This window comes from Carettochelys insculpta, chromosome 29 (genome assembly GCF_033958435.1).
Source record: "Carettochelys insculpta isolate YL-2023 chromosome 29, ASM3395843v1, whole genome shotgun sequence".
Taxonomy (NCBI): Eukaryota; Metazoa; Chordata; order Testudines; family Carettochelyidae; genus Carettochelys; species Carettochelys insculpta.
This window is the reverse complement of record NC_134165.1, coordinates 12,155,125-12,178,313: the sequence shown is the minus strand read 5'-3', so window position 1 is coordinate 12,178,313 and position 23,189 is coordinate 12,155,125. Positions and strand designations below refer to the sequence as shown.

Sequence of the window (23,189 nt, the reverse complement as noted above, 5' to 3'; positions counted from 1 at the left end):
CAGAAGGTTGCTGGTTGAAAGCTGGGTGAGGACAGCAGTGCCTGTTATTTGTCTAGGGTTGTTTGGTGGCCTCGTGTCTCAATGGGCAAGTGTCCCCAGAGGGCAGGCAGAGGTGGAAAGTACCCAAAAGTTACTTGAGTAAAAGCTGCTACTTGCACTTCTGGATACTTGAGTACAATTTAGAGGGTATCTGTGCTTGTTTGTGTGTGTGTGTGTGTGTGTGTGTGTACTCTTTACCCAAGTATTTTTCCAGAGTGACACCAGTAGCTTGTACTTAAGTACATCCCCCACTCCAGCATGGGGCACTTTTACTCAAATAGTTTTCCAGAGCGACACCAGAAACTTGAACTTGAGTACATTCCCCCGACAGCTGCACTTTTACTCAAGTAACTCACTGGGTACTTTTTCCAACCTCTGGGCGGGGGTTAGCCCATGGCTCCTGCTACCCACCCATGCTCACCTATCGTACTGTGGCATGTCACAGCAGAGTAGCAGGGAGGAAGCTTTGCTGAAGCTCCTTCTGCCTGATGAACAAACAACTGGTGTGTATGTCAGCTCTGGGACCTGTTGCCTGGTGAGCTCAGTCCTCGGCAGTGAAAAATTGTCCCACCCCACCCACTCAGAGCAGATCCAGCTGCAGCAGGCCCGTGGCTTCAGCAGGAAGATTCCTCCTGGCTGAGACAGGAAAGTCCCCTGGAAAACTTTCCAGGGCCTGATTCTCCATCTGTTTACCCTTACACCCTTGGCACTGCGGGCACAAATAAGCAGGGTACGTGACAGACAGTCAGGAGAGCTTGGAGGATATTTGGTGTAGCCGGAGGGCTAAAGTGAGAGGCCTGGGTTCAAATCCCTGATTTACCACAGACTTTAAGACCATGGGCAAATCAAGTAATCATTCTGTGCCTCAGTTTTCCCCCTTATACAACAGGGATAATAGCTCTGCCCTGCCTCAGCCCAGCCTAGAATTTCCAAGCTGCCCAAGCCCATGGTGGCGAACCCCTAACGCTAGCCTCTGCAGGGAGCAGCGTTTCCCTGTAGGCTGAGCATTTGGACAGCCACGCAAGAGAGATTCGGGTGCTGCCCAGCTGATTAGCAGAGCACAGCCTGTGTTTCTATAAGTGGTGCACATCTGATTACACGCCTTGTTGCACAGAACAAAATTTATTCCACCCACGGATCCAGAAAGTTACAGAGAGCCCTGGCAGGCAGGTTCCTGACCCTCACAGCTGTCCATCTGGGAGCCGAGAAGGCCCTTTGATCCGTTCTTGGGCACGTAAAGTCCGGGCTGGATTTCCACCCACAGCCCCTATGGGCCTCAGCTTTGCTTTTCATGGTCGTGAAACGTACGAAGCCGATGGCCTGCTGGGTGCTCATCCTCCCTGGCTGCTGTTGGAAAGATGGACTACTGGGCTGGATGGACCATGAGCCGTTGGGAGGTTGGGCCACTGGTGACGTCTAAGCTGAATGGGCCACCGGTCGGTTTCCCTCAGGCGAATCCTGTGTTGCGGAAGGCTGCTGTGGTCCAGCGTTAGCCTCAAGGGCTTGGAAAGCCCTATGTGCCCACGGCCAGTGCCGGCGACGCTATCATGGCCACCTCCTGGAGATGCCCCCCAGCCCCCACCTGGCACATGAGCTCCTGGAAGGAGCAGTGCTCTGGCTAGCGTGATGCCGGGAAGAGCAGGTGTATCCTTTCCCACGGTGACGGGCTGATGCTTCCCCAGCCAGACGTCAGTTTCACTTCCTGCTGCCCGCCAGGTCAGCTGGGAAGGAAACGGGGCCACGATTCAGAGGAAGAACGTGGTGGGGGAAGGAGCTGGCAGCTCTGTGCCCGGCGGCCGTGGGGCAGCTGCTGGCTTCCCCTGGAAAATCTCAGTAGAGGGGCTGAGGGGACAAAGATCCCCAACTCAGCTCCAAGGCAGGACTCCTGCTTCGTTCCTACCTGCTGCCCAGGGCACAGCTCTGGACCTGTCATGCGAGGTGCATGCATAGTCTAACAAGGACATGCAGGGAAACTGAGGCACACAGGCTCACCCCAGCTCAGTGGCTGAGGGGAGACTCGAACCTAGCTCCCCAACATCCCTGTGTTTACTGGGTCCCCTTGGCTCGCAATCGGGGGGGCTCTGCTAGCTGCAGTTGTCACTAAGCTGCCAGTAGTGCCTGATGTTGTCCCATCCCTTCCGTCCGGCTCCGGAGGAGGGTTACAAACTGCAGCTGCCGACCTCAGGGCCGGCTGGCGCGGCGCCCGGGCCTGGCGTCCCAGCAAAAGGGCTGATGTGCCGCCTGTCTCGTCAACTCCCCCTGCTCTCTCTCTTTTTCCCTGGCCTCTCATCCACCAGCGGCGGAATACTGCTCCGGCCCGGCACATCCAGCACCTGGTGAGTGTCCCTTCCCTACCGCCAGGCAGGGGGATGGGTGGAACCCCACCCCAAATCTCTGCCCCATTCCTGCCCCTCCAGCTCGGGGGGGGGGTGGCTGGACGCTGGGATTTTTCCATAGGGTGGGCTGCAGAAATGGCCCCAACCCAAAAAAAGTCGGGGTGTTTCAAAGGGGATGTTCCCTAGTGGGTGATAAAGAGCTCAGGGCAGTGAGCCTTCCCCGGCTGGTCTCGTCCCACCGCATGGGGGGCAGGATGAAAGCACTTCCCCACCTCCACTTCAGACCCTGCCCTGGCCAGGCCCAGGCATAATTCCCCAGTGTCCTGTGTGTTTGGAGGCTCCTGAGATGAGCCTGGTCGAGCTCAGGCCGTGGGTACAACCCTGCTGCCAGTCCAGGTTAGCAGAGAGGCCAGCCAGCTGGAGGGACCGGGCACCTCCCAAAGGGGTGGGCAGAGGCACGGCAGGGTTGGATGGGGGTGTATGCTGGCTGGGGGGGGGGGGATGTTTGCCAACGCAGGCTGTCCCCGCCCAACCTTTGCTCCCCGGGACTGGCCGGATAGGCCCTTTCCTTGGGGAGGAGGAAGATCTGGGGTTCGCTGACCCCTGGTGCCCAATGTTCCCTGCCACTTTATGGGCGGAATAAAGTTTATTACATGCACTGAGGCATGTGCAGCTGTGGATCACCTATAGCCACACACAGGCTGCTGGCTGGGGGTGCTCTGCCTATCAGCCGGGCAGCCCCTGAATCTCTGCTGGGCAGCCGCCCCAGCGCTCAGCTTATGGGGAACCCTGCTCAGGCCTGAGAAATTCAGCCCCAGGGAGCCGTGATCCTGCGGGGCAGAGGTGGGGACGTCTTGCCCCACGGACTCTGCCCTGCCCATTTCAGGGCAGGGCTGGGACAGGCTGCGACGGCCGGGGAGTGACACTGCATGTCGCATTCTGGGTGTCTGCGGCTGTGTGTGAGTGAGTGTGTGTGCGTGTGATTGCATGTGTGTGTGTGCGCGCGCTTATGAAGGGACCCTTCCCAGCCCCTGCATGGTTGCTCCTGCCCCAGCCAGGTATGGAAGGGAACCTGCCCATTCCTTAGGCCCTGCCATAGGACAGGGGGGTGGGCACGCCTGGCCCAGAGCTCCCCAGTAAACTGATCTGTCTCACTCATGCCTTCTGCCCCGTGTGAGCTGGGATCGACGGGGGCCCAGTGCCCGCCCCAGCTGCCCCAGCTAGTGTGGCTGTGCTGCAGAGGGGTTCGCCTGCCAGCGGGGGGGCGTTGGGACTCAACCCAGTCCCTTTGGCTGGAAGCCGGGGCACCCACCCGCAGCTGGTTCCATGAGGTCTGGGAACGGAGTGAGGGCAGCTTGAATCCCAGCCTCCCACCTCCCATGGGGGACCGCGAGCCACAGGCCAGGCAGAGGCAGGCCCGTCCCAGGCCCTCCCGTCTCCCCCAGGCCGTTCCCAGCCTGCTGCACGTCCTCATAACCCTGCAGCACCACCCAGCAGTCTGGGGCTCTGCTTTTGTCCCAAGGAGGTGCCCCAGATTTCCCGCCACTGACTGGCCTCTCTTGCCCCCCAGGGCTCAACCAAATCCCTCCACACTGCCAAGCAACGCAGCACACTGCCCAGGTGAGTGGATGGGGCTGGCGGGGCTGGGGCTGGCGGGGGGAGGTGGCTGCCCCATAGGGGGCTGGCAAGGGGGGGGTCCCCCACCTGCAGCTGGCCCTGCTAGTTATGGTGCCTTGTTATTAAGCTCTCCTGGCTGGGGGGCCACATGGAGGTCCCCTGACCGAGTGCACTAGGTGGGGTAATGCCCAGATAGCTGGGGGCCATCCCCCAGGGCTGGGCGACCCCAGGTGCTGCCAGGCCCTCGACTCTCCCCCCATCCTCTGCCAGGAGCTTCAGCCTGGACCACGTGATGGAGCGCAAGTATGACTTTGACCTGACCTACATCACCGAGCGCATCATCTCCGTCTTCTTCCCCCCGGCCCTGGAGGAGCAGCGGTACCGCAGCAACCTGCGCGAGGTGGCACAGATGCTCAAGTCCAAGCATGAGGACAAGTACACGGTGAGCGCCAGGCCCTGGGAAGGGCAGCTGGACCTAGTGGGTAGAGCAGGGGTGGGGAGGGGCTGAGAGCCAGGACTCCTGGGTTCGATCAGAGCTCTGGGAAGGGAGTGGGCACTCGGGGTTAGAGCAGGGGAGGAAGGGAGCCAGGAGGCCTGGGTTTAAGCCAACGTGGGGGACGGAGAGTCTAGTGGTTAAAGCTGGAGGTCTGGGCGCCAGGCTTCTGCCTCTGATTTGTCCTGGGACCTGGAGTGAATCTCAAGTGCCTCTCCGTGCCTCAGTTTCCCCATGTGGCTGACCAGGGATAACAGCGTCAATCACCTGGCACGACTGCAAGGTGGCCTTGGTGTTCCCATGGGGTTGGGCTCCCTCCGTGAGGGCCTCCCAGCTGGGTGGGCAGTGAGGGCGACCCTGCAGCCCCGGGGGGTTTGGGCCTTTGTGCTTGAGGGGCTGTGATTGGAGGGTCTGCCTAGGGAGTGGGTCTCATGCCAGGCTGGAGTCAGGCCTGGGGGTCTGAGGGTGCAGGGGGGGTGCGGCCAATGGCCCCCTAGGTCCCCGCCACCGTCCTGCAACCAATGAGTTCGCTCTCCGCCCTGCAGCTTTTCAACCTGTCCGAGAAGCGCCGGGACATCAGCAGGCTGAACCCCAAGGTGAGGGGGGGACACACCCCAGCCACTGGCGGATCCCCGGTGATCCCAGGGAGGGGGCAACGAGACCCCCTCTCTAGCACTGAGCCGGCTGCGCGGCGGGGGGGAGGGGGGGCGAGAGGGAACTAACCCCCCCATGCGGTGCAGGTGCAGGAGTTCGGCTGGCCGGACCTGCACGCGCCCCCCCTGGACAAGATCTGCTCCATCTGCAAAGCCATGGAGGCCTGGCTGCACGCGCACCCCCAGCACGTGGTGGTGCTGCACTGCAAGGTGAGGGGCAGCGCCGGACCCAGAGCCTGCTGCGGGGCGGGGCGGCGTGCGGGGGGGGGGGGGGCTGACCCCCGGAGGAGGGGGCCGGGGGCGCCGCTCTGACACTGTTGCTCTGCCGCAGGGCAACAAGGGGAAGACGGGCGTCATCGTAGCCGCCTACATGCACTACAGCAAGATCTCCGCCAGGTCCGGGGGAGCCCCCTCCGCCGCCCCCACCCGGTTGGCCCCGCCCCCAGAGCTCAGCCTCCCCCAGCCCCGCCCCGGCCCGCCCACTGCCCCAGCCCCGCCCTCATCCCCACCGTGCCCCCGCCCCCAGAGCTCAGCCTCCCACAGCCCCGCCCCCCCTGCTGTCCCCGCCCCCAGCCCCTCCCGCCTTCTGTGCCCCCGCCCCCAGAGCTCAGCCTCCCCCCGCCCCTCCCCCACCCTTCTCTGTCCCCGCCCCCAGCCCCTCCCGCCCCGCCGTGCCCCACTGCAGAGCTCAGCCTCCCCCCGGCTCCCCCCCACCCTGCTGTGCCCCCGCCCCCAACCCCTCCCCACCCTGCTCTGTCCCTGTCTCCAGCCCCTCCCCCGCCCTGCTCTGTCCCCGCCCCCAACCCCTCCTCCGCCCTGCTGTGCCCCCGCCCCCAGAGCTCAGCCTCCTCCCAGTCTCTCCCTGCCTCCAGCCCCCACCACCCTGCTATGCCCCCCCCCTTCACGCCCTGGGCTGTTCGCTTCCCTACCCCCACCCACTCCATACTGTCCCTCCCCCGCCCTTCCCTGGCTATTCCCAACTCGCCTCTTGGGCTGTTCCCCTCACTTTCCTCCCCCCACCCCCGCAGCACCCCACTCCCCTTCCCCCAGCAGAGCAAACCCTGCCCCAGCCGGGGGCTGCTCTGGAGCATGGGGGCGCCTGCCCTGACCCTCGTCCTCCCCTCCCCCAGCGCAGACCAGGCGCTCAGCACCCTGACCATGCGAAAGTTCTGCGAGGACAAAGTGGCTGCGTCCCTGCAGCCGTCCCAGAAAAGGTGAGCGCAGGGGGCGGGGGGGATATGACACACAGTGATGGGGGGGAGGGGCCGAGGAGGGGGTGTAATGAGGGACAGGAGAAGGTCCCCATTGGCTGCCCTCCCAGCTCCAGTGGGGAGCAAGATCCAGGTCTGAGCTGTCCCCACCTCGCTCCCCAGGTACATCAGTTACTTCAGCGGCCTGCTGTCCGGCACCATCAAGATGAACTGCAACACCCTGTTCCTGCACCACGTCCTCCTCCCTGCCATCCCCAGCTTCGAGCCCAGCGGTGGTGAGTGCCATGGGGTGTGTGTGGCACACGCAGGTGCCTGCCCCAGGCTGGTGAGCAAGCACAGGGGTGTGAACTTGCAGGCTCGTGCAAGCCGCGTACGCCCATGTGCGCAGCAGCCTAACAGCGTGTGCAAATGGGCACCCGCAAATTTCCTAGTGTGTCCTAACACGTGCCCAAACATCAGCTCACCAGCACGTGCTTAATGGGCACACTCACGTGCAGAAGTGTGCCCCCATATGCAAAGTGGGCGCGCGTTGCCTCGCACGCCCCCAGGAGTCTTGACACACCCGTGTGTGAACAGGCAGTGCTCTCCTGGGTGTGCAGGTGCAGGCCGAAGCAGTCCTGTATGCACGAGGGCAGCACGGCACCTTCAGCACTGAGCTCATTCCTGTCACGAGGGATCACTCCTGTCACGAGGGATCCCTGCCTGAGTGGCTCAGCTCTGGGCAGCCTGCCCTCTGCACCTCCAGTAACTTGCCCTTCGCCCTAGGCTACCAGCCCTTTGTGAAGATCTACCAGTCCATGCAGCTTGTCTACACCTCGGGGATCTAGTGAGTATGAGGCACCTGCTGATGGGAGCCACTGGGCCCCTCCGCCCGCAGCTCTGACCTCAGCCCCCTGCATTTCTCTGCCCTCCCTTGCAGCAGCATCCCAGGCCCCAGCCCGCAGAAGCTCTGTGTCACCCTCGAGCCAGCCCTGCTGCTGAAAGGGGATGTGATGGTGAGTACGGCCAGCCCCAGGAAGGGGGTGACCGTGGGGCGCTCGGCTGGGCGAGGAGCTAACCACAGAGCGGGCGGACCCGGGGGGCCGACTCACTCCAGGCAGAGGGGGTGAGCGGGGGCTGTGCAGAGCCGGCAGGGGGTGCAAGTGGACATACGCATGGGGTGTCAGTGTGCCAGGCGTGTGTGTGCATGGGAGGGTCTGGGGGGAAGGGTGCAGGAGGTGGCATCCGTGTGCACAATGGCTGTGCCTGAGTGTATATGCAAGGTGTTGTTAGTGTGTACAAAAAGTGTGCCCAAGTGAGCGTGCAAGGGGTCATCACCGTGCACCACGGGGTGTCTGAGCACGTGCGCAAAGGGCTGTCAGTGTGCACAAGAGGTGTGCCTGAGCGTGCCTCCATGCATGCACGGGGGGAGCCGTGTGACATGCGTGCACAGCCGTGGGCATGCGTGGGCCCTGTGTGCATGTCGGTGGCCCTTTATGTGCCGGGGGGCAGTGCTGACCCCACGCCCTCCCCCCAGGTGAAGTGCTACCACAAGCAGAGCTGTAGCTCCGACCGGGACGTGGTTTTCCGTGTCCAGTTCCACACATGCACCATCCACAGCGCCCAGCTCTGGTTCGGGAAGGACGAGCTGGACGAGGCCTGGCAAGGTGAGCTGGGCGGGACAGTGGCGCCCCAGGGGGGAGGCCCCCGCCCTAGGCTGCTCCCAGGGCACCTGCATGTAGCTCAGCCGCTGTCTGTGCGCCATGGCAGTGCCTGGGCCCCCCTGCTCTCCTGGTGCCTGGGTCCCCCTTTCCCTCTGTGGTATATGGGCCCCCCATCCTCCCAGTTCCCTGGGCCCCCTTCCCCTGCAGTGCCTCCTCCTCCCCCTGCTCCCCCCCGGAACCTGGTACCCCTTCAGGCTGTTGTGCCCCATCATGCTGCACCCCCAGCCAATGGCTCCTCCGCTCACGAGCTCTCCTCTCCCCAGACGAGCGCTTCCCCTTCGAAGCCAGCGTGGAGTTCATCTTCTCGTCCAGCCCCGAGAAGATGAAAGGTGAGGGGCTGGCCGGGTGCGGAGGTGGGGGGAGGGGAGGCGGGGAGGGCACCCCCCTGAGCTCTGCCCCCCCACGGCCCTCACCAGGTCTCTCCCCTCAGGCCTGGAGAGCTTGCGGAACGGCCCGTCTGTCACCGTGGATTATAACATCGCCGATCCCATGGTGCGCTGGGACTCCTACGAGAACTTCAACCTGCACCATGAGGACAGCCTGGAAGGTGAGGCCGGCAAGGTCTGGGCAGAGCTTCACCTGCTTCAAATGGCCAATCACCCGCCTGGGCGGAGAGTCAGGACACCTGGGTTCTTGCCTCAGCTCAGTGGCTGCCTCTCGCCGTGCCTCAGTTTCCCCTCCAATCCCGTTGTCTGTTCAGACGGTGCAGCACAAAGTGGTTGCCCGTGAACATTCTCTAGAGTTTCAGGAACGTTTCTGTCCCGAATCGGGCAGGAAAGTCAAAACCTCCACAAATGTTGGGAACAAAAAACCTGCAGAAAGAATATCTGTTGGGGTGAATAGCAGGGTTCCCTGTAAGATGAGCCCTTAGGCGGCCGCCCAGGAGAGGTTCAGGTGATTAGCCGAGCGCCCGCAGCTGGTGTTTCCAGGGGTGGTGCACATCCACACATACTTTGGTGTGCCTACCAAAATTTATTCTGCCCATGGATGGAATAATGGGAAGGACTGTTGGTCACTGGAGCCCATATCATCATAAAATCCTAGGGCTGGAAGGGACGTCAGGAGGTCATCGAGTCCAGCCCCCTGCCCAAAGCAGGACCAGCCCCAACTAAATCATCCCAGCCTGGACTTAAAAACCTCTAGGGATGGAGATTCCACCACCTCTCTAGGCGACACATTCCAGTGCTTCACCTCCCTCTTTAGTGAAGCAGTTTTTCCTAATATCCAGCCTACACCTCTCCCTCTGTAACTTCAGACCTTTGCTCCTTGTTCTGCCATCTGACACCACTGAGAACAGTTTCTCACCCTCCTCTTTAGAGCTCCCCTTCAGGAAGTTGAAGGCTGCTATTAAATCACCCCTAAGTCTTCTCTTCTGTAAACTAAACAAGCCCAAATCCTTCAGCCTCTCCTCATAGGTCTTGTGCTCCAGGCCCTTAATCATTTTTGTTGCCCTCCACTGAACCTGTTCCAGCACATCCACCTCCTTTTTATACTGGGGGTCTCAAAACCGGACACAATATTCCAGATGTGGCCTCACCAGTGCTGAATAGAGGGGAACAATCACTTCTCGAGATCTGCTCGAAATGTCATTTGTGTAGATTACTGAGAACCATCTGGGTTTTTTTTTCCCCTCTTTCTTCACCTCTTTTCAGTCTAATGAGCTGAAATTTCAGCCCCAAAAGTTATTTTGAACCGGGAACCTGGAACGTTTTGCTTAGAAACCCTCAACCCTTTTTTCCAAATCTGCTATTGCCCCACACCACCTTCTGAACCCATTTCACTTGTCATACGTCTGTGTTCATCTGCTGACCCTCCTCCCCACCCCTGGGTTTGCCAGTATATCCCCAGCAGTGATCAGTTGACCCCTTTGACCCATGGGAAACTGAGGTACAGACCAAGAGGCGAGAACTAACCCTTGATGTCCAGGCACAACCCCAATGCCTGGAGTTCCCAGGTGCTATGCAAGTTTCATTGATCTCCAAACCCCAACAGCTGCCACATCCTGCCCCTAAAAGTCCACCTTAAATAACCCCCCTGCGAACGTGGAGAGATAAAAGCCCAAATGAGAATTCAAGGGCAGTGGAAGGGACCAGGCAGGTGAGAGCTGAGAGGCCGCCACAGCGCCGGTCACAAGCCCGCCAGACTGCAGCAAAACCCACCCCCGCAGCAAGAGCCCGTGTTTCTGTAGGACCTACAGTTTCAAAGGAGGGGCAGGAGTGGATTGACTCAGGGTCTGTGCCAGCTCCTCTGATGGGGGTGATGTGGGAAGAGCAGCCTGAGATGATGAGAGGTGGTCGCTGGCCAGGAGGGAATTTCCAGGGTCTGGCGCCCCCGAGTGCAATGAGTTGAAGTGAATTGCCGAAGTCCTGCGAGTGTGGCTGTGTGCTCGGGTCCGTGTGCGCCTGCCGTGTTGTGTCGCTCTGAGTGGGTCACGTTTTCGAGATGGGGAGGGACTCTGTGCTCTCCAGGTTGTGGGTTTTGGGGAGATTTGCAAGGTATGAATGAGAGAGAGAGAGAGAGAGAGAGAGAGAGAGTGTGTGTGTGTGTGTGTGTGAAGTATCGGAGGGGTAGCCGTGTTAGTCTGGATAGCGTGTCCGTCCGTCCGTCCCTCCCTCCCAGCTGCCGACTGCTGGACAAGCTGAGCCCCGCTCTCTCTCTCTCTCTCTCTCTCTCTCTCTCTCTCTCTCTCTCTCTCTCTGTGTGTGTGTGTGTGTGTGTGTGTGTGTGTGTGTGTGTGTGTGTGTGTGTGTGTGTGTGTGTGTGTGTGTGTGTGTGTGTGTGTGTCCCCATCCTGCTGCCCCTGGCCGGACAGGGCCCAGCCCTGCCTGGGGCCCGGTGCCAACCACGGGTGCTGGTGCCCAAGGAGGGCCCCGGGCCGGCCTCTCATCGTCTCGCTGACAGGGCCCCTCTGTCCCCTCACCCGCAGACCTGGCCCACACCCGTGGCCCCCTGGACGGCAGCCTCTACGCCAAGATCCAGAAGCAGCGGCACCTGAGCAGCTTCTCCAGCACCAGCGGCAGCCCCGGCAGCGCCGAGTCCACCCAGCCGGGCGGCCGCCTCCTCTCCCTGAGCAGCGACTCGGGCCACTCCTCCACGCTGGCCGAGAAGCTGGACGAGCCCTCCCCGCCCGCCAAGCCGCAGCCCACGCCAGCCGAGAGGGAGGAGCTGGACAGGCTCCTGGGGGGCTTTGGCGTCACAGCCAGGCCAGAGCCCCCCAGGCCGCAGAGAGGGGCCTCGCCGCCCCGCAGCTGGCCCAGCACGGGGGCCAAGGACAGGGAGACGGCCATCGTGGAGGACGAACTGGCAGAAAGCAGCCCCTTTGGGCCCCTGGCCTACCCGGACCGGCGCGCCGGCCTCGCCCGCCACTGCTCCTGCCGCCTGGGCTACCGCTCGCAGAGCTGCCCGGGTACCCACGGCCCCGAGACGCTGCCCAACGGGGCCTGCTACAGGCCAGAGGGCACCCTGGAGCGCCGGCGGCTGCTCTACAGCCCCAGCGGGGTGCTGCTGTCCCCCGCCGAGGGCTACCCCTGCCTGCCGGAGGCTGGGCCGGGGGACAAGCGGCGGGCGTACCGCTCCCTCTCCGAGGGCCTGCAGCCCCTGGCCCACCCGTACGCCTATGAGCTGCCCCCCAGCCCCCGCAAGCAGGAAGAGCTTCTCTACAAGGTGCCCGGCTACCGGGAGGTGGTGATCCTGGAGGAGGAGCCCCTGTGCGGCTTGGAGCTGTGCCCCTGCCAGCACTGCCAGGAGACGGCTCGTGAGGAGGCCGGCCTGCCCCCCACTGCCGCCTTCTACGGCCTGCACCTGGGCAGCCGCGAGCCCGAGGCATGGGGCCAGGAGAGCGCCAAGAACGCCCGGGCCGGGCACCCCGGCCAGCCCGTGCCCCTGCTCATGCCGGCCGCCTACGGCCAGCGCGGCCGGGGGCAGCACGAGGTGTTTGACTCGGAGCCTGCCCACGCCAAGGTGCCGGCGCACTTCGGGCACGGCTACCCCCTACACCCCGCGCCCGGCGCCCCTCCGAAGGGCCCCCAGGGGATGGAGCAGAGCCCGGAGCCCTTTCACTTCCGCTACGGCCCACACTACCCCCACCTGCTGCCCCACGGGACCTACACCTGCTCCACCCACTGCCCCCAGCTGCCCTTCTATGGCCGGGCCCCAGGCAGGCCCTGCACCTCCCCACCGTACGCACTGGGCTACCACTCACCCCCCTCCGGCTCGGCGTCCCCCCTCAGCTCGACCCCCGGGAAGCAGAACTGCGAGCCCCACTTGCTGGAGACGGGCCAGGGCTACCCACACCCCGGGCTCCAGGCACGGACGCCCACTGGTGAGTACCCAAGATGGCATGGGGGTGGGGCTTGGGGACCAGCCAATGTGGGGCCCAGCTACTGGTCCTGGGGGGAGAGGGCTGGGGTGTGGCTCAGGTGGGAGGGGAAGTCTCTCTGGCAGCCGTGGGGGAAGGGGGTGCGTGGCTAGTAGCCATGGGGCAGGCGTGTGGCCGACGGGAAGGGGGGAGCAGCCAGCGGGCTGGGGGCGTGGCCTGCTTTTTACCCAGCCGGCTCTTTCCCCAGAGACGCAGGGTCCCGGGGAGGAGGCGCCCTGGCAAGACGCTGCCAGCCCCCCCCGCCAGCCCCTGCGGGAGACTCACACGGCCTTTCCCGCACCCACCGAGCTCTCAGGCCCACCAACCCCCCTGCACACCAGCAGCCCGATGCAGAGCAAAGAGAGGTGCGTATGGCCCCACCTGCAGGGCAAGGGGCAGCCAGGGGGTCACCCCCTAGGGCAGAGCTGGCTCCCTCCTGCCCCAGAGCTGCCAGGGTGGGCACAGCCAGGCCCTGGGATGAGGAGCCGAGGGCTGGGAGGGGGTCTCTGCGCACACAAGCAAAGGAGACCAGCGGGCCTTCGGAGGGGGGATTGCCCCGGCTGGTGCCTAGGGTGGCACTGAATGTGCCCCCTCTGTGACTCCACAGCCCGGCAGCACCCGAAGGTGGCACCACGGCCAGCAGCCTGCAGGAGACCTCAGCGCGCTCCAGCCCCAAGGCCACCGCCTCGCCTGGTGCCAAGGGGACCCCAGAGACCAGCGCAGCCCCGCCAGGGCCAGTGCTCAGCCCCCCGCTGCCCCCTTCCCCGACGCAGGCCTCTGCCCATGGAGCCCTCGCCCAGGCCCAGTCCAATGGGCTGACCCTGAGACTGCTGTGTCCCCAAGCCTACAGCCCAGCCAGCCCGCCCCTCGGCACTGGCCTGTGCCGGATGAAGCCAGGCGACACCCCGGCTCACCTGAACGGCCCCAGCTCCCCCGATTCGCCTCCCAGCAATGGGTCCCCAGCTCGCCTGCTGCTCCCTGGCCTGGACGGGCCGGCCCAGCACAGCCCCCCGGGCGCACCCGCCCTCAGCCCAGCCTGTGCCAGGTGCAGGACGACAGCCACGCTCAGGAGCCCAGCCGCCTGCAATGGGCACCTGCCCAGCGACAGAGCTGAGCCGGCCCCAGGCCCCCTGGCCCACTGCCCCAACGGCAGCCCCCTCCCGAGCCCCCTCAGCCTGCAGCTCCCAGCCCCCCCCCGCCATGCCTGCCCCCCCGACCTGCAGTGCTCCCCGACCCCTGCCTTCCCCATCGCCACAGCCTACTACCAGCCAGGCGGGGAGCAGAGCCCGCCACCCCCAGGCTCCCCCAGCCAGGGCCTGGTCCGGGCCTGCCTCTCGCTGCAGCAGCCGCCCCTGCCGGAGAAACGCCACACGCCCGTGGCGGGCAGCTGGGAGAGGAGCTCGCCCCCGGGACAGGGCACCGGGGCAGGGCACCACGTCACCTTCGCGCCCGACACCGCCAGGCTGGAGCCAGGTCAGGGACTGGCGCTGCTGCGGGGGTGGAAGATGGGGGGGTGGTGTCAGGGGCCCCTTGAAATCTGCTCTACAGGCAGTGCTGCTCCTCATGGCGCCCCCTGCTGGGACAGGCTGGGGCTGCAGCAGCAGGGAATCTGCCCCCCCCCCAGCCAGTGCTCCTGCCCCATGGCGCCCCCTGCTGGGAAAGGCTGGGGCTGCAGCAGCAGGGTATCTGCCCCCCCCCACCCCACCGAGCCAGTGCTGCTGCCCCACGGCACCCCCTGCTGGGAAAGGCTGGGGCTGGAGTAGTGGGGAATCTGCACACACACCCCCCCCCAAGCCATTACTTCTGCCCCACAGTACCCCCTGCTGGGAGTAGCTGGGAACTTCCCCCCGGGCTGGTAGGTTTCCCCTTGAAACATGAGCACAAGTTTCTTCCACCCACGTCCCCGGCTCCCTCACCTGCTGCCTGCGGTTCCCTTCCAGCCGCACCGCCGGAGAGCCACAGCAACGTCAAATTCGTCCAGGACACGTCCAAGTTTTGGTATAAACCCAACCTGTCCCGGGACCAAGGTACAGGGGCCTGTGGGGCGGGGGGGGCACAGGGGGGTGCTTGAGTCAGGTCACAGGGGGTGTTTGGCTGCAGCTGTTGTGATTCTTTTTAAGTAGGGAAAAAAACCCTTTCCCTGTAGCTCCATTCCTAGGCTCAGCTTCCAGAGGTGGGGTTAGAACCCAGGAGTCCTGGCTCTTAATTCCTGCCCACCCCCTGCCATGGGGCTAGAGATCCCGACCGATCCAGCTAGGACTCTGCAGGGAGCCTCCAAGCTTGGCTGCCTGGTCACTGCAGCCCCTCTGTGGCGGGGTTGGGACATAGACCCCAAATTCCCTCCAGGCCGGGCCTGGGCAGCGGGCCCAGGCTGGGCACAAGCTGAGCCGCTGTGGGGCAGATGGCAGCATCCCCCCCAGAAGGGCACAGCGCCTGCAGCAGGGGGTTGGCTGCTGCCGGGCTGGGGACCAGCTGGAGGGAGCCGTTCTCTGCATGGTGGGGGAGTGACAGGTGGCGCAGGGGAGGGCGACGCTGGCACAGGAGCGGGCGAGCGATGCTGGCACAGGAGGCTCAAACAGGCTCCTCTCCCCGCCCCCCGAGCAGCTGTCGCCCTGCTGAAGGACAGGGAGCCTGGCTGCTTCGTCATCCGTGACAGCAACTCCTTCCAAGGCGCCTACGGCCTGGCCCTCAAAGTGGCGACGCCCCCGGCCAACTGCCCCCCACTCCCATCCAAAGGTGAGAGCGTGTCCAGGCAGTTGCCCTCGGCTGAGCCCCACCACAGGCACCAAGGACGGTCACTGCTAGATTGTAGGTGGGGAAACTGAGGCACGGGACCCTGCCTAATGAGCCTGTGCCAGGGTGGGGGAGAGAACCCGGGAGTCCTGGTTCCCAGGCTCACTCTAGTCCCAGAGGCAGGAGCAGAACCCAGGAGTCCTGACGGCCTCCCCACCCCCGACCCCACTTGCACTACTAGCCCTTCCAGTGCCCCTTGGGAGCGCGTGCCCACCCATTGTCAGGGCACTCTCAGCAGGGCGTGGGCTTTCAGCAGGGGTGGTGGGTCTGGGGCAGAGGTCTCTCACCTAACTGGGTCCCTGCCCAGGTGACCCCATGGAGCAGCTGGTGCGTCACTTCCTGATCGAGACGGGCCCCAAGGGGGTGAAGATCAAGGGCTGCCAGAATGAGCCCTATTTCGGTGAGTGATGGGGAGGGGGTGTCCAACCACTCCCCTGCAGAGGCACCAGCCTGTCCCTCATCCCTGCTGGGCACCTGGGGGGTGGAAGCAGGAGCTCAGAGATCAGCCAAGGGCATGGAGGACTGGGCGGGGGGGTGCAGGGCCAGGGGAGGGGTGAGGCAGACCCACTGACGGGCATGTGCCCTGCAGGGAGCCTGCCTGCCCTGGTCTCGCAGCACTCCATCACCCCCATCTCTCTGCCCTGCAAGCTGCGGATCCCCAGCCGAGGTATGTGGGGGGGAGGGGGCACCCCCAGCCCAGCCGCTGGTGACCTTACAGCGCCAAGCGGGGCACACACAGCCCGGCCCCGGTGGGGGCAACACCCGCCCCCCCAGCTGCATCGATGGATGCCTGTCCTGGCTCTGCTCTCCCACAAGGGCCGTTACCCATGTCCATCCCCCTGCCCTGGCCATGCTGGGGATGCGGCAGGGCCTGGCCAGTTCCTGGCTGTGTGGACACTAGCCCAGGGCCTGTCTGCCCTGCAGTGCAGCACAGATCTCCTCTGCCAGGGGCTTGTTTCGCCATCTGGCGGCAGCTCCCCACCCCCATGAGCTCAGGCCGCATGGATGGGAACCCAGGAATCCTGGTCTCCTGGCAGTGCTGGGAAAGGGACCCAGCGGTCCTGACTTCTACCACCCTCTGCTCTAACCACAAGCCCCCAGTCCCCTCCTGGAGCTGGGAATAGACTGCAGGAGGCCCAACACCCAGCACTTGTCTCACCCCTGCTCCAACCACTAGCCCCCACACTCCTTTCAGAGCTGGGAATAGAACCCAGGAGTCCTGGCAGCCAACCACTGCTCTAACCACTAGCCCCTGCTCCTCTCCTCGGCCACTAGTCCACACTCCCGCTGTGTCCCTCTCTCGCTCAGATCCCGTGGAGGTGACCCCAGACGTGGCCGTCCCCCCCAACATGAGCACGGCAGCTGACTTGCTGAAGCAGGGGGCAGGTAGGGAGGGCAGGTTGCTGGTCCCGGTGCCCCCTTAGGGTGGGAGCTGGCTGCGGTGACACGGGGCCGGTGGGGGGACAGGGGCTCCCCCCCGCACCCAGCCCCTTTCTCAGCACGGAGCCAGCCTGGGACGGGCAGCGTGCGTAGCTTCAGGCCCTCCTGCCCCGGTGGCCTGGCTGGGAGAGCTGGACTGGGCCGGGTGGGTCTCTCCAGGGGTCGCTGTCCCTGGGGGGTTGGGGTCAGAGTGAGCTGGGGGTCGGGGCTGGGCCCAGCTGGGTCCCCAGTCACGCCTGCAGGGGTGGGGGCAGAGGAGGCCCTGGCCCATTGGCACGGCTGCGGCAGCTGACACTGGGGCAGAGGCCCTGGGGCTGCCCCGGCTCTGACGCCGCGTCCCTGGGCCAGCCTGCAGCGTGCTCTACCTCAGCTCGGTGGAGACGGAGTCGCTGACGGGCCCACAGGCCGTGGCCAAGGCGGCCGCCAGCACCCTGAGCTGCAGCCCCCGCCCGCCCGCCTGCCTCGTGCACTTCAAGGTCTCGGCCCAGGGCATCACGCTGACGGACAACCAGAGGAAGTAAGCGACACCCCCCACACCCCCCGTCCAAGAGGGCCCCCCGCCCCCGGGCGCCTATGGGGAGCCCCACGGAGCACGCACGCTGCCCCTCTCTGGACTACAGGGAGACCCCGGTCTCTACTGCTGCCACAACCCTGGTGCCTGTGGGGCCTCCCCCCCACATCTACCCCCATGGGACCTCCCTCCCACCCTCTGCCCCCATGGGACCTCCCTGCCCCCCACCCCCCATGGGGCATCCCTCCCCGTCTGACCCATGGAGCCGCCCTGCCCCCCCGACCCCCCATGTGGCTTCCCTCCCACCCTCTGCCCACCATGGGGCCTCCCTGCCCCCCCCACCCAACCTCCCACAGGCATCCCCTGTCCTGGCACTGCCTCTGCTGCAGCTGGTCCCTCTCACCCCCCCATGCTGGCGCTGGGGCCTGGCCCTGCCCCGGGCTTCCTGTGCCGGGGCCCTGTACAGACATGGCCATCGGCGTCTCCGCAGGCTGTTCTTCCGGCGCCACTACCCTGTGAACAGCGTCACCTTCTGCAGCACCGACCCGCAGGACAGGAGGTAACAGGCGCTGCCGCAGCTACACGGCAGGAACCAGCAGCCCCTCACAGCCAGTGCGCCTGCCCCACGGCGCCCCCTGCTGGGTCAGGCTGGGGCTGGCGTAGCGGGGAGCTCCCCCCCCCAGGGCCAGCGCTCCTGCCCCACGGCGCCCCCTGTTGGGACAGGCTGGGGCTGGCATAGCGGGGAGCCCCCCCACAGCCAGTGCGCCTGCCCCATGGCGCCCCCTGCTGGGTCAGGCTGGGGCTGGCATAGCTGGGAGCCCCCCCACAGCCAGTGCTCCTGCCCCACGGCGCCCCCTGCTGGGACAGGCTGGGGCTAGCGTAGCAGGGAGCTCCCCCCCAGGGCCTGCGCTCCTGCCCCACAGCGACCCCTGCTGGGTCAGGCTAGGGCTGGCGTAGCTGGGAGCTGCCCCGCACTGGTGTCTCTCTCTCTCTCTCACTCTCACTCTCACTCTCTCTCTCACACACACACACACTCACTCTCTCTCTCTCTCTCTCTCTCTCTCTCTGTTACCGGCTGAGAACCAACCGCTCTTTGTCTGTCTGTTTGTTTGCAGATGGACGAATCCGGACGGCACCACCTCCAAGTGAGTGCGCCAGGGAGCCAGGCCGGGCCGGCGCTGCACCCACAGCCCCTAGAGGGCAGGGAGACACCAGAGAGCCCCTCTGCCCCCTGGCCCAGCCCCAAGCCTGCTCTGGTGCACAGGGCTGCCCCAGACTCCTGTAGGGCCAGAGACTGAGTCCCACCTACAGGACCCAGCCACTTCCCCCAGCAACCCTCTCCCCTGCCCCCTAACCTGCAGGGCTCAGAGGGGCCTGGCTCTGGCCCCATGGCTGGGCCTGCTTCTAGCAGGGTTAGGCTTTGGGCGCTGTGGGGCTGGGTGCAGCAGCAGGCCGGTGGTCGGTGAGGGCACAGCAGGGCTGGGGGTGGGACGGCTGTGGCGCTGAGGTGGCCCCACAAGGCTGGGTGGGACCTGAGGCGCCTGGGCAGGGCTGTGGGGGCTCGGCAATGGGGGGGGGTCACCCCGCCAGCCCCTTTTAAATTGCCCAGGTGGGCCACAGGCATGGGTGTCAGGTGGCACTGCCTGGGGGGGGGAGGCTGGCCCACAGCCAGCGCCCTGAGCCACGCCCCCCCCCCCCATCAGCCACTCTCCTCCATGGGCGCTGTGACCCCACCACAGCCAGCAAATCCCCCTGGACTGGGCCACAGCCCCCTGCACCCAGTGTGTCCCCCCCCCCCGCCCCCAGGAGCCCAGGGCCAGCAGCCGCCCTGCTCCCCGTCCCAGCCCAGACTCGCATGGCTCTGGGACAGTGGCTCCGCGGACACCGATAGGCCCCGCGCTACTTCTAGGGTGGCCGAGAAGCAAGTACCGCCTGCCTGGGGCAGCAGAAGGGTGGGGGTGGCGCAGCTGGCCTGGGGTTCCTGTAGGTGGGGGACAAGGGACCGCCCCCCCCCCCCAACCCCAGGCAGGTAGAGGGTGAGGGCTCCCTTGGCAGGTGGGAGTTGGGGGGGGGGCGGGGGCGCTCAGGGGTTCGCTGGTCAGTGGAGGGGGTGGCCCAGGGACCTCTGGACTGTGCTGTCCTGGGGCCCGGCCTGCCCCGCAGACCCAGCTCCCCGCCCATGCGGCTCCAGTCCCGGCTTCTCCCTCGCAGGCTCTTCGGCTTCGTGGCCAAGAAGCAGGGCAGCCCCTGCGAGAACGTCTGCCACCTCTTCGCTGAGCTGGACCCCGAGCAGCCAGCCTCCGCCATCGTCAACTTCATCACCAAGGTCATGCTGGGCACGCACCGGAAGTGAACGGGCGGCCGGGGGCTTTGCCTGCAGCCAGCCCTGCCCCGTCCGCCTGCCCGAGCCCAGCCGCTCCTAGTGGGCACTGGGCTGAGCGGCCCCCCCACCACCTCGCTCTGGCCTGGGCCGTGGGGCAACAGGATCTGCCATGCCCCCGCCCGCCCACCCCCATTCCCTCCTGATGGCACGGGTGGGTTCCGCTCCCAGCCTCCCCCCACCCCACCCCAGCAGCGCTTTAATCCTCTCTGATCCAGCAAGTGAAACCAAAGGCACCTTCCCAGCAGGGCGTGGGGTTTGGCCTTGCTCCCTGGGGGCAGGGGGGGGGCACAGCAGGGGTTAACACGCAGGGCTCCGAACAGGGGCAGTCCTGGGGCTGGGGAGCTTAGGGGTGTGGGTCACAGGCGACATGGAGGAGGAAGGCAGCCAAGAGGGGGGGCCAGGGTGTGTGGGGGGGGTCACCAAGGGAGCCCAGCGGGGGGCAGGGGTGCATGGGAGAATCTGTAAGTGCTGAAGGGCCACAACAGTGAGTGGGGCTAGGGGTTAGCACAGCACACCCACAGCTGGCGGCATGTGGGTCTCTGGGTGGTGCACAGGCCCACATGCCTGGGTGCATGTAACATTTAGTCCACACCTGAACGGGAAAAAAATTAGAGGGGACGGGGGTTAGAGCAGGAGCAGGGCCATGGGTGGTGCTGGGTGCTAGGACTCCTGGCAGCTGGGCACCTCTGCCCCCCACCTGCAGCGCGCTGGGTACCGGCAGAGCTGCCTCAGCTGCTGCTGCCCGAGAGCGACAGCACCTTGCTTGGCGAGGGAGCTGCTGGGCCAGCCAGGCCCCAGGCTCGGCTGGTGCTGACGGGGTCCGACGTCCTACCCTTCCTCCTGCACCACAAAGGCAGGGCTGGAGCCGGGCCGTGCTTTGCAAGGTGGGCCTGGTGGCTGAGAGTTAATAGAGAGAAGATCTATTTTTGTCTAATAAAGAATTTCTATAAGCTTCACTCGGGGCATCTCCACTCACGGCTGCCCAGTGGCCTCGGCCAGAGGACTGGTCATCAGTCAGCTCCAGAGTGAGACAAGGGCCTAAGTGTGGCGGGAGCCCACACAGGCTCACCTACCCTGGCCAAGCCCCCAAGCTGCGCCAGCCCAAGCCTGCCGAGGCCGCCCCTGTCCTAATGCCCCCCAGCCTGGCAGCAGAGCACCTCCTGCTGCACCCATTGGACCCCTGGTGGTAGCCTGGCTCTTGCCCGGAGAGCAGAGCCACTGCCTGGGAGTACCAGCTGCCCACCCAAACACCCCTGTGTCAGACAGTCACACCCCGGGCTGGAGGGACCAGCTTGCCCAAGGTGGGGAGGTTAAAGATCAAAGCACAGGCCAAGTGCATGAGCCGCTGACCTCCCTTCAGTCAGGCTTTAACCTGCTGGCTTGACTGGATCCACCGAAATCCTCAGCCCACTGCCCCGCAACCCAGCCACCTGCAGGAGATCGCCGATGGCCGGGGGTATCAACAGCCGCAGGCCAGCACCAGCTGGAGCCGGATACAGAGCGAAATGGAAACTCCATCTTTATTGAGTGCATATAAAGACCTCAGTATGTACAGCCGGGGGTGTGGGGGGGGTGTGTGTGTGGAGTGCACAGCCCAGGAGCAGCTCTGCCTGGCTGGCTCAAAACTCTCACTTCCCCGCAGGCACCTAGTCCAAGTTCCTCAGCCCTAGCCAGGTCTCCAGGCCAGAGAGCCAGGGGCGCTCCGTGCAGATCAGACCCAGGCAAGGTCCCAGCCCAGAGGATGACCCCCCCCCAAGCAGCAGCCCAGCTGCCCCTCTTGGAGGAGATGGGCAAGGCTGCCCCCCACCAGGAGTCCTCCCTGGGCTGGCAGATCTGCTAGCAGCTGAGGGCTGTGCCCAGCCCAGGGTGGGCGCCACACACAAGAGGGAGGGGCAGATTTGACATTCACAAGTTACTTTTAAGCAAGGAAAAAGCAAACTCCCAGGCTGGGGCCACAGCCAGCGCCAGCCCCACAGCGCTTCCAGCAGCACAGGCGGGGGCAGCCCAGCTGTGGGGCTCGGCCCTCGTTGGCAGCAGCCACCCAGCTGTGGCTGGCAGGTGGCACATCCCTGGCCACAGGCATCCGACCAGGAGAGGAGCGAAGGGACCTGCCCCAGCACCAACTCTGCCCCCAAGTTCATTCGCTGCCTGCTCAGTCTGCCCCTCGCTCCCTGCAGCCCCGGGGCGGCCCAAGCCCTGGCTCCATTAGCCCCACCTCTCTTGGGGGACACAGATGGGTTCATCCTCCACCGCTGGCACCAGCATCCAGCATAGCCCCACTGTTCCCCGCCCCCTCCCCCCGCCCCGTACATGCACCTCACCCTGCAGGCCGGTGTAGCAAGGGGAACTCCGCCCAGGCTGCAGCGCTCCCCCCACAGGAGGTGGCGGGGGGGGCAGAGGCAGCCATGACCACGTCCCCCTCGTGTCCCAGGACTGCAAATGGGGCAGGGACAGCCGCCAAGGCCTGGGTGGGACCTGGGAGAATGTGTTCTGAGCCCCCCAGGGGCCGTGTAATGGGGGAAGCCGCTGCTGCTACCCAGAGGTAACCCACCCTCCAGGCCCGAGAAGGGGAGATGGGCTGGGCCCCTCATCTCCTAGTGACCCGGGACTGCTGCGGCCGACACCAGCCATACTGGGCCATCCCCTCGTGGCCCGGTGCCCTCTGCCGCCAGCACTTGCTCACCCTGAGGCTCCAGCCCCCAAGCTCGGGCAGGAACAAGACACCAATAAGCAGCCTGGGGGACAGAGGGATGGGCACCAGCGGCTGGTGGGCGCTGGCTGCAGCCCAGGGCAAAGGGTGTGTATGGCACTGGTTCTTTAGCAGGTGGGGCTAAGCTTGGGCCCCCCCCAAGACAGCTGGGCCCCCCAGCCGCATGGTGCTGGTTCCGCCCGAGCCGGGCAGGCCCCGCTGAGACTGGGGAGAGCGCAGCTCCGTGGGAAGGTCATGGGGCTGCAGCGAGCGAGGGGCAGGCGGGAAAGGAGATGGGCTCCGACCTCGCTCATGCTCCGGCCGGGTGCCCAGCCACCGAGACCTCTGCCAGAGAGCAGCGGGCAGATGGGAAATTCAAGCAGCAGAATCTCGCCAGCTGGGGGGAAGGGGCCAGCCCCACGCCGGGGGCGGGAGGGGTACGAGGCAGGAACCGCGGGCGGCACATCACATACCACACTGCGAGGGACAGCCGGGCCCCAGACTTGGCCTGTTGTGACACCAGGAGGCTGCCCCAGCGCAGGAGCCCCTGAATACTCCCTCTGGGCCCCCAGCTGCAGCCTGCCAGGCGCCCAGGCAGGGAGGGGCCTGCGGGCTAATACAGGTGGTGCTGGGGGCACAAAGCGCGAGTGACTGACGTGGAGACGGGCCGGAGAGAGGGCGGCGGCCGGGATCCCCCGGCTCCTAGCCGCTGAGTGGGTGCAGGTCCACCTTCACCTTCTCCCCACTGCTCAGCATCCCGATGGTGGGGAAGAAACCGCCGCCTGGCACCACCGCGTCCTTCTTGCCGATAATCTTCCCGTTGCGGGTGAAGAACACCTGGGGAGACAGGAGCGTGCGCCAGGCAGTTAACAGCTTCACAGCCCTAGCCTGCCCTGCCCTGCCCAGCCCAGGCAGCGCCCCTGGCCCCGGCCAAACCTCCTACAGCCCCAGCACACGGCTCCAC

The 23,189-nt window shown here is 65.3% G+C and overlaps 2 protein-coding genes across 8 annotated transcripts in view; one reads left to right on the top strand and one right to left on the bottom strand.

The window, feature by feature from the left end:
- Positions 1 to 20,492, top strand: part of TNS2 (tensin 2) — a 53,438-nt gene extending 32,946 nt beyond the window's left edge. For 5 of the 6 annotated variants that reach the window (XM_074980042.1, XM_074980038.1, XM_074980040.1 and 2 more), the window contains exons 5-29: positions 2,337 to 2,375; positions 3,946 to 3,995; positions 4,263 to 4,434; positions 5,031 to 5,081; positions 5,226 to 5,348; positions 5,470 to 5,534; positions 6,269 to 6,352; positions 6,512 to 6,624; positions 7,115 to 7,175; positions 7,269 to 7,344; positions 7,866 to 7,995; positions 8,316 to 8,381; positions 8,483 to 8,599; positions 10,979 to 12,373; positions 12,618 to 12,774; positions 13,017 to 13,882; positions 14,350 to 14,436; positions 15,014 to 15,145; positions 15,510 to 15,602; positions 15,792 to 15,869; positions 16,511 to 16,588; positions 16,991 to 17,159; positions 17,644 to 17,712; positions 18,269 to 18,298; positions 19,365 to 20,492. In XM_074980042.1, coding sequence (XP_074836143.1) covers positions 4,285 to 4,434; positions 5,031 to 5,081; positions 5,226 to 5,348; positions 5,470 to 5,534; positions 6,269 to 6,352; positions 6,512 to 6,624; positions 7,115 to 7,175; positions 7,269 to 7,344; positions 7,866 to 7,995; positions 8,316 to 8,381; positions 8,483 to 8,599; positions 10,979 to 12,373; positions 12,618 to 12,774; positions 13,017 to 13,882; positions 14,350 to 14,436; positions 15,014 to 15,145; positions 15,510 to 15,602; positions 15,792 to 15,869; positions 16,511 to 16,588; positions 16,991 to 17,159; positions 17,644 to 17,712; positions 18,269 to 18,298; positions 19,365 to 19,506 — 4,332 coding nt within the window. In that variant the 5' untranslated portion in view covers positions 2,337 to 2,375; positions 3,946 to 3,995; positions 4,263 to 4,284 and the 3' untranslated portion in view covers positions 19,507 to 20,492. Of the gene's footprint in view, positions 1 to 1,554; positions 1,756 to 2,336; positions 2,376 to 3,945; positions 3,996 to 4,262; positions 4,435 to 5,030; positions 5,082 to 5,225; positions 5,349 to 5,469; positions 5,535 to 6,268; positions 6,353 to 6,511; positions 6,625 to 7,114; positions 7,176 to 7,268; positions 7,345 to 7,865; positions 7,996 to 8,315; positions 8,382 to 8,482; positions 8,600 to 10,978; positions 12,374 to 12,617; positions 12,775 to 13,016; positions 13,883 to 14,349; positions 14,437 to 15,013; positions 15,146 to 15,509; positions 15,603 to 15,791; positions 15,870 to 16,510; positions 16,589 to 16,990; positions 17,160 to 17,643; positions 17,713 to 18,268; positions 18,299 to 19,364 lie in introns of those variants that run through there. The other variant, XM_074980041.1, reaches the window with a different exon arrangement.
- A 540-nt stretch (positions 20,493 to 21,032) lies between these two features.
- The window catches only part of SPRYD3 (SPRY domain containing 3), a 35,278-nt gene continuing 33,121 nt past the window's right edge, over positions 21,033 to 23,189 (bottom strand). For both annotated transcript variants that reach the window (XM_074980043.1, XM_074980044.1), the window contains one exon: positions 21,033 to 23,062. In XM_074980043.1, the coding sequence (XP_074836144.1) occupies positions 22,928 to 23,062 (135 nt within the window). In that variant the 3' untranslated portion in view covers positions 21,033 to 22,927. The remainder of the gene's footprint in view (positions 23,063 to 23,189) is intronic.